The 12284-nt window shown below is 39.5% G+C and overlaps 1 protein-coding gene across 1 annotated transcript; it reads left to right on the forward strand.

Annotated features, from left to right (window-relative positions):
* The first annotated feature begins 5477 nt into the window (after positions 1-5477).
* On the forward strand, positions 5478-9499 carry LOC306704455 (UDP-glucuronosyltransferase-like). The gene is made up of 5 exons (XM_079170814.1): positions 5478-6418; positions 7013-7144; positions 7279-7366; positions 7488-7707; positions 8978-9499. The coding sequence occupies exons 1-5, from the start codon at positions 5558-5560 to the stop codon at positions 9258-9260; spliced, it is 1584 nt and encodes a 527-aa protein (XP_079026940.1). The 5' UTR covers positions 5478-5557; the 3' UTR covers positions 9261-9499.
* Positions 9500-12284: the final 2785 nt, after the last annotated feature.

Consider the following 12284-nt stretch of genomic DNA (forward strand, 5'->3'; position numbering starts at 1 on the left):
TGCAGCAGCAGTTTGCAGTGTGCAGATAAAATGGTAAATCAGTTCATTAAACCTTCAGGTTACATTCTGCAGTTTAAATGATCAGATTTATATATTCTGCTCTGAGCGTTTGCAAGACTAATCATCGTAACCTTCCTCAACATGTAAGCTTTAATGGCTGTGTGGCAAAAAACTCCAGGGGTTGTAGATGTGTGTTAGAAGCAATGAGTCAATATAGGCCAAATCTAAAGGTGAGACAATAAAACACAAGAAGATTAGAATGTTGCTGATTGCAGCACTGGGGCAGTATCAGTTCAGTGTAAAGGTCCTGACTGTTTTTTTTGTTTTTTTCTGATCCCCACAATAGAGTTTTGATTTATTGCAGTGCCACCCTTTCTGTGGGAAAGGTTGTAGGGTACAATTAAAACATCACCAACACATTTAAAATCTTTAGTTTGAATTGCAGGTTCCGGTACCAAATAAAGTTGTCCTCATACACGATACATACAGAGTATTGTTTTTTTTGACCATGTAGAGAAGGGGTATGTTTGCAATAAAGGAGTTTGAGATGAAATATTCTTTGTAATGAGACAAACACATGCATTTTGTCATGTTAAAGCCTGGATACTTTGTTCTATGTATTTTCAAATGATCCACTCACACGTACTTTAATTTGTCATTTATTGAAGGTACAATTACATGCAGGCCAACCGAAGCAGATCATTTTAGTAGAATGACTCTTGTGCTGATCTAAGCCCTTCTGTTCCAAACTGTAGTCTCAACTAAATCTCATTAGAGCCTTGACCACATCTAATCTGACTTGTTTGAGTAAAAGTAGGAGGAGAAAGAAAGAGAGAGAGAGCACACTGCTTGCTGTGTACACAGTCGTGCTTGTCTGTTTGTTTTCTTCTAGAAAGTAAAGACCACGCCGTATGCAAACTGCAATCACTACTACAATCTACTCCGTTGGCATGAATATGATATTTGGAAATCACTTGGTGAGTTAGGTGCAAACAGTCTCATAAATGAGATAATGGACTAATCCCAACTGTCCTGAATTTTGACCACTGATACCAGACTCCCATTAATTTTCGTGAACTGGATCACACCGCAGTAAAGATTGATATGATGCAGTGACTGAACATGCTTGAAACCAATTGTCCTCTGGGGACTATAGGTAAAGTTGAAAGTTGAAGTTTGGTTGTCTACAGGAAACCTTTACACACATGTGTCAGAGTTTTGTAGGACTGAACCAACAGAAAACATCCAGTTAGAGGCACTTTGATGGCTTTGGCATGTAATGGTAAAATCTATTCTAGTATATTGGGATGTTTTGAAAGATGTTGTTCTACTGATGGGAAAGTACAGAGATACAGAAAAGAACACTGCAGTCCTACAGAGGTATTTAATCAGTTCATGAAACCAATGTCCTGTCTTCCAAGGTCGTTCATATGCACACACGAGAAGCAGATGAAAGGAAACATTGTTTTTGACCTCTGTATGAAACTGACTCCCAGTTGAACGCACCTGTAAGACTCCAGATAATGAGCAGAAACAAATAAACCCGTGTCCAAAAACCTATACTCCCTTTCCTATGAGGTAACTAAAGGCGTGACTTCTTGTATGCATAAAATATGATGTGCCTTGTACTTTTTTGAAAGTGGTCTGCACAGTTCACTGAGATATGTGTCTGTGTGTCCGCTCTCCTGCTTGCAAGCAATAAATTGACTCTTACTACTTTGAGCATTCATCAGACTCTGTTTATTTAACCAACTCTTATCCCGCATCTACATAGAAATATTCCACAACAGGCACCACCATGTGGTTGAATAGTACAATCACTTAATAGTTTGCAGTAGCTTCAAAACTAAATCAGCACAAGAGTTTGTCATGAAAGGCTCTTTTTTTTTCTTTTTGTATGTCTTCAAAGCACTTTAGAAGTCAGATGTTTCTGTTGTTTGAACATATTAATTAAAATGGTACTGTAAATGAAAATACATAAAATGCTCAACATATGAACGCAACCCATACAAATTGTGCAAATAAAAAAGACAAAATCCCTAAAAGCAGTTTGTATTGATGTTTTTTATTTAGTTGTGCTGCCGGATATAATTGACAGGCAACAGCTTGGCTGCTAACTGATAAATAACGTCTTTTTATTTTCCAAAGTGACACATTAAATCAGGTTGTCAGCATGTTCTCATACTTGCATATTTTATAACTGGATTCTTAGGTTTTATGAGCATGTTAGAATTTAATTTGTATGAAGCTTTGATCCACTTTAAGACATCCTGTCTGAGCTATACATGATAATAAGTTGTTTGAAGCTGAAAATGTTAATTACATGAGAACTGTCATATAGCGATGACATGAAAGGTTGAAATAGTGCATCTTTTAAAATATTCCTCAGTTCAAAGTAACACACAGCACATTTCAACACAAGGACAGCAGGACAAAGGCCTTCTGATTAAATCAGGCTGACCAATCTGATATATCTATACTACCAGTGATAAGAGGACTTTAGCCTCTGCTGTTGAGCTATACGCTATCAATTTCAGTACATGTAAGTCATAGGCTTTAATGCCCAATGGTGGCATCCCCCGCCGTGACACCAATGCAACATGACAATGGAAATGAACCTGGACATACAATATAAAAAGCCTTTCTCCAAAACTAGCAAACTTACCCCACACACAGTACCAGAGCATTAATAACACTTCCCTGCGGCACATCAGCTGCAGTGTCAGCAGAACAAAGTGCAGAATGGCTCAATCTGTACAGTTAGTGAAAATGATGAGGTCAAATTGCATTTTGCTGTATTACAACATGTGTTATAAAGTTCCTGTCTGTGGTGGTCAGCATTGTAACATGACACTAGAATCTTTCATGTTGTATAGCAAACTACATATCAACCCAAATGCAGCCCTTTTTCATGTCAGAACTGTTACTCCTGGGGGGTGTGGGGGGGGGGGGCACACACAAAAAACTGGAGTCTAGCTATATTGGCCAAATGTGCCATTTGTGAAAATACTCTCCACAAGCACGAGGTGAATAGAAAGTGATGGAGCTAAAATAAAAAATATTAGATTTCTCTGCTGTCAAGCTGCTTGTCTGGCCGAAAGGCACGGAGACGATAATGCTGCCGAGTGAGAAATGGATCCTCAATGCACTTTTCCTTGGCAGACATGTTCAGAAATTACAGGATTCTTCAATAATTTTGATACCAAAAAATATTGCTCTAACTGTATCTGATGAAAGTTTTGCATCCCAGGCAAAAATGAGGCATACATTCCACTTGTAAAACCAGCATATTACTGGTGGGTATGCGTGTATGCAAGACACGTGCACCGGGCTCCCAAGTGATTACAATGGCGTGCCGACTTTCAACCAGGTGACCAAAGTTTGACACCAGTGGTGACGTCTCAGTGTGTTGTCGAGTTATTTTCGAAGCTATGTTAGTGATGTTTGGGACGTGTTTTCCGTACGTATGTTATGTTGTTCATGTATTTTACTTAGTTAACGTACTTATTTTAAGCCCAACCATGATTTTTGTTTCTAAACCTTACTAATTAGTTAAACCTAAGCAAGTGTTTTTCTTGAAATTGACAACGTTAACCACATGTTTACAGTGACCGTCCCAGTGAAAAGTTACACCAAGGGGTCAAAGTCAGTAGGTGACAGGCTGGGAGCATCAGTATGTGATGATTTGCAACTTATAATTGCACCTAATAATCATCAGACCCACAGTCACTCAACCAAAATTGTAAACATCCATTCATGTTTCTCATGGTATGAATATGGAGCCAGCTGCAGGGAATTTACAGGTTCTGAATATAATCAAGGCCAGTCTGCTATCAGCTCTCATGTTGATCTTTAATTAAACCAGAGATGAAAAACCGAAATGTCACAGATTCCATGTCTGTATAGAAGAAAAGAGGTACCAGTACCTGAGAGACGGAAGAGAATAAAGGTTAAGTATTGTGCATGTTTAGTGTGAAACTACAGCTACCACAGACTCATTCACTTCACACAATTTTGATTATGGAAGAGCTTAATTTTTCCTGCATTCAGAACGTCCATCTCCGTTGTGGTCTTGTTTTTTAATAAAAAAACTGAGCACCGGGTCCAACAGCAGCGAGGTTGAGGCTTGTGATTAATGAGCGTGCAAGTTCATGCAAGTTTTACGAGCCTCTGGAACCCTTTTGAACGAACTATAGTTTCTACTAGTTTGTACTGTCCAACCACATCAGGCAAAAGTGTTGTAGTGATATACTTTTTCTGAACAGCCAGACTTGAAGGCGGGTGAAATAGTCGTAGACTTATGTAGTAATTATAAAAATGCTTATTTTTTATTAGCCTCTAAAATGTTCATGTTTCACTTTAGCTTAAGCTTAAAGCTTAGGAGAGAAGTTACCACCTTGCCTATTTTGTACTTCTGCATTCAAAGACGCTGCTTGACTTGTTTGTTGGATTGTTGGTTTCGGAGAGTCACGGAAATTGTTGGACACAACCCCCAGATTCTGTCTTTAAAAAGGTTTGTTGGGGAGGACTTTTAGACACTGTTCGACTGTCTCAAACTCAAACTTTCAATTAAATCTACACCAAACAAGTTAAATCTTAACAGCTAAACAATAAGGTTACATTTCGTATACCCTACTTCTGTTGGAAGAAGCAGGACGGACACAGGCTGGCTACTCTGTCTATTTCTCTACTGCCACCGTCCATGTAGTGTTAGACTAGCTTTTCCAGATTTAACCATCCTGGAGAGCGTTTTCAAAAAGCTACATTGTTAAGTATGCGTGTCAAAACAACGAAGATAAGAACTAGTTTTCACCCAAGAATTACATTGTAGTTTATATGTCATCACCCCCCCCCCCTCCAAAGAGGAGGGTGTTGGTTTCCTATTACGACTGGCTTCGCACGCCATCTGTCTTTTAACTGTGGTTGAAGATATACATGTGCGTGTGACGGGAGTGGGTGAAAAAGGAGAAGGAGCAGCCAAAGTAAACAGAGGACTTTGCACCTATCAACAGGCAGTACGGCCTGCAGATTTGCACAGCCACCATGACTTGCAAGTCTTAATGAACGTTAAAGTCCACTGCTGGTGAAATTAAATAAGAATAAAAAGAGAAATTGCAGTTAAGGTAAATAGAATGAAGGTAATCAATTTGACTACTGATATCCCAAAAGACGCTCAATTTATTTCTGTTAACATATTTCAATTTTTGGATAAATTGTTTCTAGAATGCTTAGACTACAACAAAACTGAATCACAACTTACAATATAAAAGTTAAAAGTTGCACTGTATGTTGAAAGTAAATGAACACACAAAGACATGACAGGAAGAACGGGAAGTGAAAAGAAAATAAGCAACGTCCAACAAGAGAATGATTATCCGGAGTCAAACTCTGATCAGGCAAATTCCACTGGGAATATCACTTCCTGCAAACGCAACATCCTGTTGAACACACACACACAGACACACACACAGACACACACAGACATAAAGCTATATCTCTTAACAACAGCTGCCACTAGCTCCTACAACGAGCAAGCTTGCACAACAGAAAGGAGGCAATGAGCAGCGGGGAGTGGTTTCCTGCACTGGGGCTGGTGGCCTGGCTGTGCTGCCTCAGTCTGGGTCCCGTTCAAGGGGGGAAGGTGCTGGTTATGCCTGTGGATGGGAGTCACTGGCTTAGCATGAAGATACTGGTGAAGGAGCTTAGCCAAAGGGGCCATGAGGCTGTTGTGCTGGTGCCTGAAACCAGCCTGTTGATCCAGGGCTCAGAGAGCTACAAGACTGAGATCTACCAAGTGCCCTACACCAACGCTCAACTGGCTGCATCATTCAACGAGCTGAAGGATGGAGTTTTCCTCGAGCAACCAGCCATCACAGATTTGTTTGTCAACATACAGCGTTTGACTAACTTTACATCGATGCAGATGAAAGGCTGCGAGAGTTTACTGAACAACCAGCCTCTAATGAGTCAACTGAAGGGAGGGGGCTTCGATCTTGTGCTTACAGACCCCTTCCTTCCCTGCGGCTCCATCCTGGCTCACATCTTTTCCATTCCAGTGGTTTATTTCCTGCGTGGACTTCCATGTGATCTGGATTCAAAGGCTAACATGTGCCCCACTCCTCGTTCCTACATTCCTGTGCACTTCTCTGGTAATACAGACGTCATGACCTTCCCACAGAGAGTCACAAACGTGATGATGTCCATTCTTGAGTCCTACGTGTGCAAAATAATGTATTACGACTTTGACGATTTGGTCAGCAGGTACATAGGAGACAACATGACCTACAAGGACATTATTAGGAATGGCGCGATCTGGCTTCTCAGATATGACTTTGCTATTGAATGGCCCAAACCTCTCTTGCCAAACATGGTTTTAATTGGAGGGATCAATTGTGAACAGAAAGCTCCTCTGCCAGCGGTGAGTACTCAAAGAATGTATGCTAGCGTAAACAAGCATGCGTCACATCTGGATTCACTTTAAGGCAAATTGTATACGTGCTCTTTGTTGACTCAGGCAAAAGCAAAAACCTTTGACGTTGATGTAATGAAAATGACAGTGAAAACCAGAAAGAAAGAAACATAAGTTCGTACTACCAGGTGCTGAAAATATAGTAAATATTTTTTGGGCTGTTTATCATAACTGAACAACAATTAGCTCACTACATTGTGAAAGAACAGGTTTGTCTGCACTTATGGAAGATTCAGTGTGTGGAATGTGACCAAGGGAAAGCTGATTTATAGATTATGGCTAGCTGAGAAAACAAGTGAGGGGCCCTGTTATGTTAACAGGAATCAAATACTCGAGCAAAAACAAAGGGTCGGCTGCAATAAGCACAACCAAAGATTATGCTTCTAATATTATTGAATTGGTGCTGCATACAATGTTGAATGAGTTAATTCCTTTCAATATACTTTAAAGTAATGCATCACAGCAGCTTTTGGTCACTAGATCTTACTTAACATGTTTAAACAAATATTTGTCGTGTCTTTTGCAACCCCCCCCCCCCCGCAGGACTTGGAGGAGTTTGTGAATGGCTCAGGAGACGACGGCTTTATCGTCTTTACCCTGGGCTCTATGCTGTCCGAAATGCCCGAGCAGAAGGCTAAACAGTTCATTGATGCCTTTCGGCAAATTCCTCAAAGGGTAACAATAACCATTACAGATTAAATCACTTTACTGAGATTCAATCCAATAACCTGCATTAGTCTATGAATAAAAAAAATAAAAAAGTGCTGCAGTGGTTGGCACCATCAAAACATGTATTATCTCTGTTTCAGGTTGTCTGGAGACACACTGGAGTCTTATCAGTAGACGTACCCAAGAACGTGAGACTTATGAAGTGGCTACCTCAGAAGGATCTCCTAGGTGTGTTTAGTTTTAACACAGACAGTGTTATGTATTAAAACGTGCCATCTTGTATGTAAACTAATCAATGTATGTTATATACATTGCCTGCATTACCTAAAATTGTTTCTGTGCTCCTCAGCCCATCCCAAAGCTAAAGCCTTCATCACTCATGGAGGTACCCATGGTATCTATGAGAGTATCTGCCATGCTGTACCCATGTTGATGTTTCCACTGTTTGGGGACCAGGGGGACAACGTACATCACATGGTGTCCCGAGGTGTTGCAGAGAAACTCACAATTTTTGATATGACCACTGAAACCCTATTGGCTGCACTTAATAAAATCATCAATGACAAAAGGTAAGACAAGTGCACGTCAATTAAAGGCAATAGTCACTCGTTTGTATATGTAAATCATGAAACTCACTATGAAAGAAAAAGCATTCGGTGTAACTCAACAAAACACGTGTGCATCCGTGAGCTCTAAGAAATGTGTCACGTGCATTTCCTTCCTCATAAAAGCCAAAAGTATTTTAAATGCAGCATTGTTTTCCATCAATGTCTGCTAGCGTTAACTTTTCTTCTTCTTTGACGTTGCTAGCGCATTTCTGCGTAGCTTGGTGCAGTAACACCACCCACATTACAGTGTAAAGTGTAAAACCATTGGCAGGACTTTGTATCACATCACATGTGCATGTGTGTCCTTCTCTGTGTGCACCAGATAAAGAAAACAGGGACCTGCTCACAGAAACAACAACTCCATACGGCCACTAGAGGTCTAAAACGCCACAGAAAAAAAATGTACTCAAGATGAAATTTTGACAAATAGACAAATTTGACAATATATACTTTACACTGTAGTATGTAAAAGAATATGTTTTATTTTCATAATTTGTCTGTCAAGTCCCTGCACACCCATGGTCCACCCACACAGGTGTTATCACATATTTGGCCTTAGACTTCTTATCTGGACTGTGTAGGCATGTACAGGGAGTGCTTCTCCCTCACTCCTCCGTTTGATATGCACTCTTAAAAAGGTACCTGTGAAGTTTTCTTGTTAATGAAAAAAACAAAATGTATGTGTGTAGAACGCATTGTCTGTACTCTGTAGATTTAACAAATGTGCTCCTTCCTCATGACACATTTGCAATGCCTATTTTCCAAAAATGTTATTAAGAAGTTCAATTTTTACACCCATGTTTGCTTTCTATGTTTGTTGATGCCTTGCATGAAACCATGCTTGTACATCCACACTCATGCTACAAACAAAACAAAGACAACACATGTGCACCATGTGACCTGCAGGCATGTGTGGCATGCAGTGTCTTTGTGCGCATGCACAAGATAATCAAAATGGGAGCCCACCTATAGAAAAACGTTGCTCCATAATGCTTCTAGTCGTTAAAAGGGTTACCAATGTGCTTCTTCTGTTGTTGTTAGAAGGTAAGCTCTCTTGCTTATTTGCAGTGTATTCTATCTTTAGACTGACGTACATGTTTTGCATCTTATTTTAAGTTTCAGTAGTGTTTTAGGAAATAGTTGTACTATAGTCTGTGAGGATGTACGGTAGACCTTTTGATGAACAGAACTGGAGATCATCCCATTAACTCAAAATATTACTTTTCCCCAGTTACAAAGAGAAGATAGTGACGCTGTCTCACATACACTTGGACCGTCCTGTTGAGCCTCTGGACCTGGCTGTCTTCTGGACCGAGTTCGTCATTAGTCACAAAGGAGCTGCACATTTAAGGATAGCTGCACATGACTTAAATTGGATTCAGTACCACAGCCTGGATGTCTTCGGCTTGTTTTTCATCATTCTCGTCACTGTTCTGTGGGTGACAGTCAAATGCTGCTTGCGCTGCACCCGCATGTGTTTCAGAAAGGGGACGCCAAAAAGAAAGCGAGAGTAGTAACATTCATTTGTTCTGTAAGTTCTGTAATGAAGTTAAAAGTGGAGGTTGAAAAAACATGATGCAGGTTGTGTGTATTTGCTTGTGAGTGTGTGTGTGTGTGTGGGCGGTGTAATTGTTTTGATGATTTTATCTGTAATAATTTTTTATAACAGGCTACAAAAAGAATCTATTTTGGAAACAAATACATTTTAGACTGTTGTGATTTTGGGCAATATGAATAAAGTTGACTTAAACCACTTGACTTTGAAGTTTCTCCACCAGTTGGACAGTCCAGCACTGTGATTGTGGGGGAAATGGTTTTACAGGCTGCAGGAGTTAACTTTGGTTATTGAGTGGGTGGAATCATTTACTGACATATCGCTAACAACAGCAGCTAATAGCTTAATTCGTGCATTGATTTGCTGAATTAGCCTGCTAGCAAGCTAACAACACGCAGACAATTATTCACACAAAGAGCATTGTTAAAACTACACTAGCTGGCCAAGTGTACTATTAGTGTAATATTTTGTCTGTGCTAACTGGCCCCAACTGCATCATTCACAGGAAATTGCATGAGCTCCTCTATTTAAATTTGCTTTGTCCACTTGTTTAATTAACCGAACAGTTGACAGATTCTTCATATCAACATCTTGGGTGGATTAACCCCTGGAGAAATGCAATACCTAATGAGGAACACAATCACTGTAAAGGTCTGAGCTGTATAGCTTTTAAGAATGCACCTGAGGGCACTTAAACAGATGGCTGACTGTTATTTAAGAGACACATTTGTGACCTTTTAGTCAGTTACATATGAGACCTTCAGGCTGCTTTCAGTTTGCTGTCAACCAAAGCTCTAAAAGCCAATTATCTTACCGTAAAACATTTTTTTATTTCATTAACATGAATGTTTATAAATGTCTTATCTCCACACTTACTCCACCTTTTTGACGCAGGTGTGGATGTATTGTAGCTTCTGCCTAGAGAAGCAAAAAGACACTTTCAAAGTGAGCAGAATCTGCAGTCGGTGAGCCAGAGAGAAATGATGTGTCATCTTTTATTCTAACTGGTCGGGTTTTATTTCATTTACCTGCTCTCCATTGGACTGAGTGGTGTTTGTTGTCCGAAACAAGAAGAATCTCCCCATTAAACCTACTTTCAGAGTGCATTCAGAGATGCTTAAGTGTTTACCGGAGATTGTCAACACACATCATGAAACAAAACTGTTTAAAGTCTGAAAAGTGAAGTCAGCTTTGATATTCATGGCTCTATTGGAGCAAAATATGTAAGATAAAGATACCATACATAAATTGTGAAATGTGGCTTGAGGGTGTCATTTTAGGTGAATTCCCTTTTGCTGGAAAATACAATAAAATCTGTGACTTCTACTTGTGACACAGTACAGGTACACAGTACATACCGGACACTTCACTGTTGCCACTTTCAATTTTAACATCTTATGTTAGTCTTTATTATTTTTGGAAAAATTATCTGTATCTAATTATTCATTATATTATCAATTTATATATTTAAATAAAGGCTTCTTAAACTATTTGGGTGAATGTTTCAGGCTATAGTGTTGCGACTTGTGATGAGTCTGACTGTGGAAAGAGTTGATTTTCCTTGATTTCTGACTTTATTGCTGGCTTTGTTGTCATGACAAGCAATCCCATGTAAAATCCTACAAGTTTATTTACTGTTTGCACTTTTAACTACTCTACATAAAATAAAATACATGAATAAATGAAAATATTTGTGCAGGATAATCCTCTGGCCTCTATAAAATTAACAATACTGACATATTAAGTGTTATTTACTTGACATAAAAAGCTGAGTTTGTAGCTGTTGAAATGAAGAACGACTACCTGATGTCCTCCATGGTTCAATTGCTGGTCTGACATCACATTAATACTGGAAACATCAAAGCCTGTTTCAGCTCCATCTATTTAAAACGACATGCGAGAGTACCTTTTATGCACTTCTGTGGGGTAAACAAAAAGGTGAGGATTGCCATCTAGACAACCATCTGTTCCAGTATAACTTCAAAGAAAGTACACAATGCAGAAATAGTTGCTAATCTCTTCATTGTAGGGCTGGGGCACAATGTCCTCAGCTGCAATCTGTGTCATGCCGCTGTGCCGTGCCACATGTATTGTTGATGTCACCTCCATCTTTAAGGTATTGTGTATTGCTCTGCTTGACTGCATGTAAGGGTGAGGGTGAAACAAACCACCCTGAGAGTGCAAACAGAAATATTCGCATTACATTACTGTTCCTGAAAAGACAATGAAGCAGCACCAATGGAAACTTTGAACGACCTAGAATGTTTTCTACATGCTGCTGACTATAATTAAAACATTTCTTTTTAAAAGTCAGTTGAGATGCTGGTAAACAAAAGTTGTTCACCATAAGACTTAGCGATAAGCAATAACAATGGCAAAAAATCAATTAATTCTTCAATAAAAGTGTATTCGCTGACCTGCCATCGTACCTGGTAGATAGTATCGCTTTACACAGACTACGGGGAGTTGTGATGGTTGGGATAGGGTGGGAATGCCGTTCCTCATAAACAATAACATGTTACAGTGCCAGAAGAAAGGTACGTGTGCTATATGAGCACTGGGCCTCTAGTTTTCTCTCATGTGTATTTTCTACAGACAAAATGCATACAGCGCCATCTAGTGGTCAGTAGACAATACGTCATACCAACCAACATTTTGGTTTCATGTGTTTAATAATACTCACGTCACGATAACTTATCAAAAAGGCATGTGTGAAGGGTTAATCGGACAGCATTTATCAATATCCCCAGACCAAGGGTATGACCAAGTATACCACAACATTCTCTGGTATTTTCTGCAGTAAAAACAACAAGAAATTGAGGACTTTAGCTGCTTAAATGGACTTTTAATCTACCCCCAGATATCACATGCAGGTTCAGAAATCCACAAAGTATCTGAGGACAATGTAGTCTTGCAAAAACAGCTCCAGCAGAGAAGTGCTTGGCTTATCAGGATCAGTAAAGTGCTCCAAAACATTATTATT

This window comes from Pholis gunnellus (genome assembly GCF_910591455.1).
Source record: "Pholis gunnellus genome assembly, chromosome: 12".
Taxonomy (NCBI): Eukaryota; Metazoa; Chordata; class Actinopteri; order Perciformes; family Pholidae; genus Pholis; species Pholis gunnellus.

What these genes read in the sequence shown, in the direction of transcription:
- LOC306704455 (XM_079170814.1), top strand. Translation starts at nt 5,558, where the DNA reads ATGAGCAGCGGGGAGTGGTTTCCTGCACTGGGGCTGGTGGCCTGGCTG. An exon ending in ACCTCAGAAGGATCTCCTAG is followed by an intron (nt 7,367 to 7,487) that starts GTGTGTTTAGTT and finishes TGTGCTCCTCAG; the next exon opens with CCCATCCCAAAGCTAAAGCC. An exon ending in AAAATCATCAATGACAAAAG is followed by an intron (nt 7,708 to 8,977) that starts GTAAGACAAGTG and finishes ACTTTTCCCCAG; the next exon opens with TTACAAAGAGAAGATAGTGA.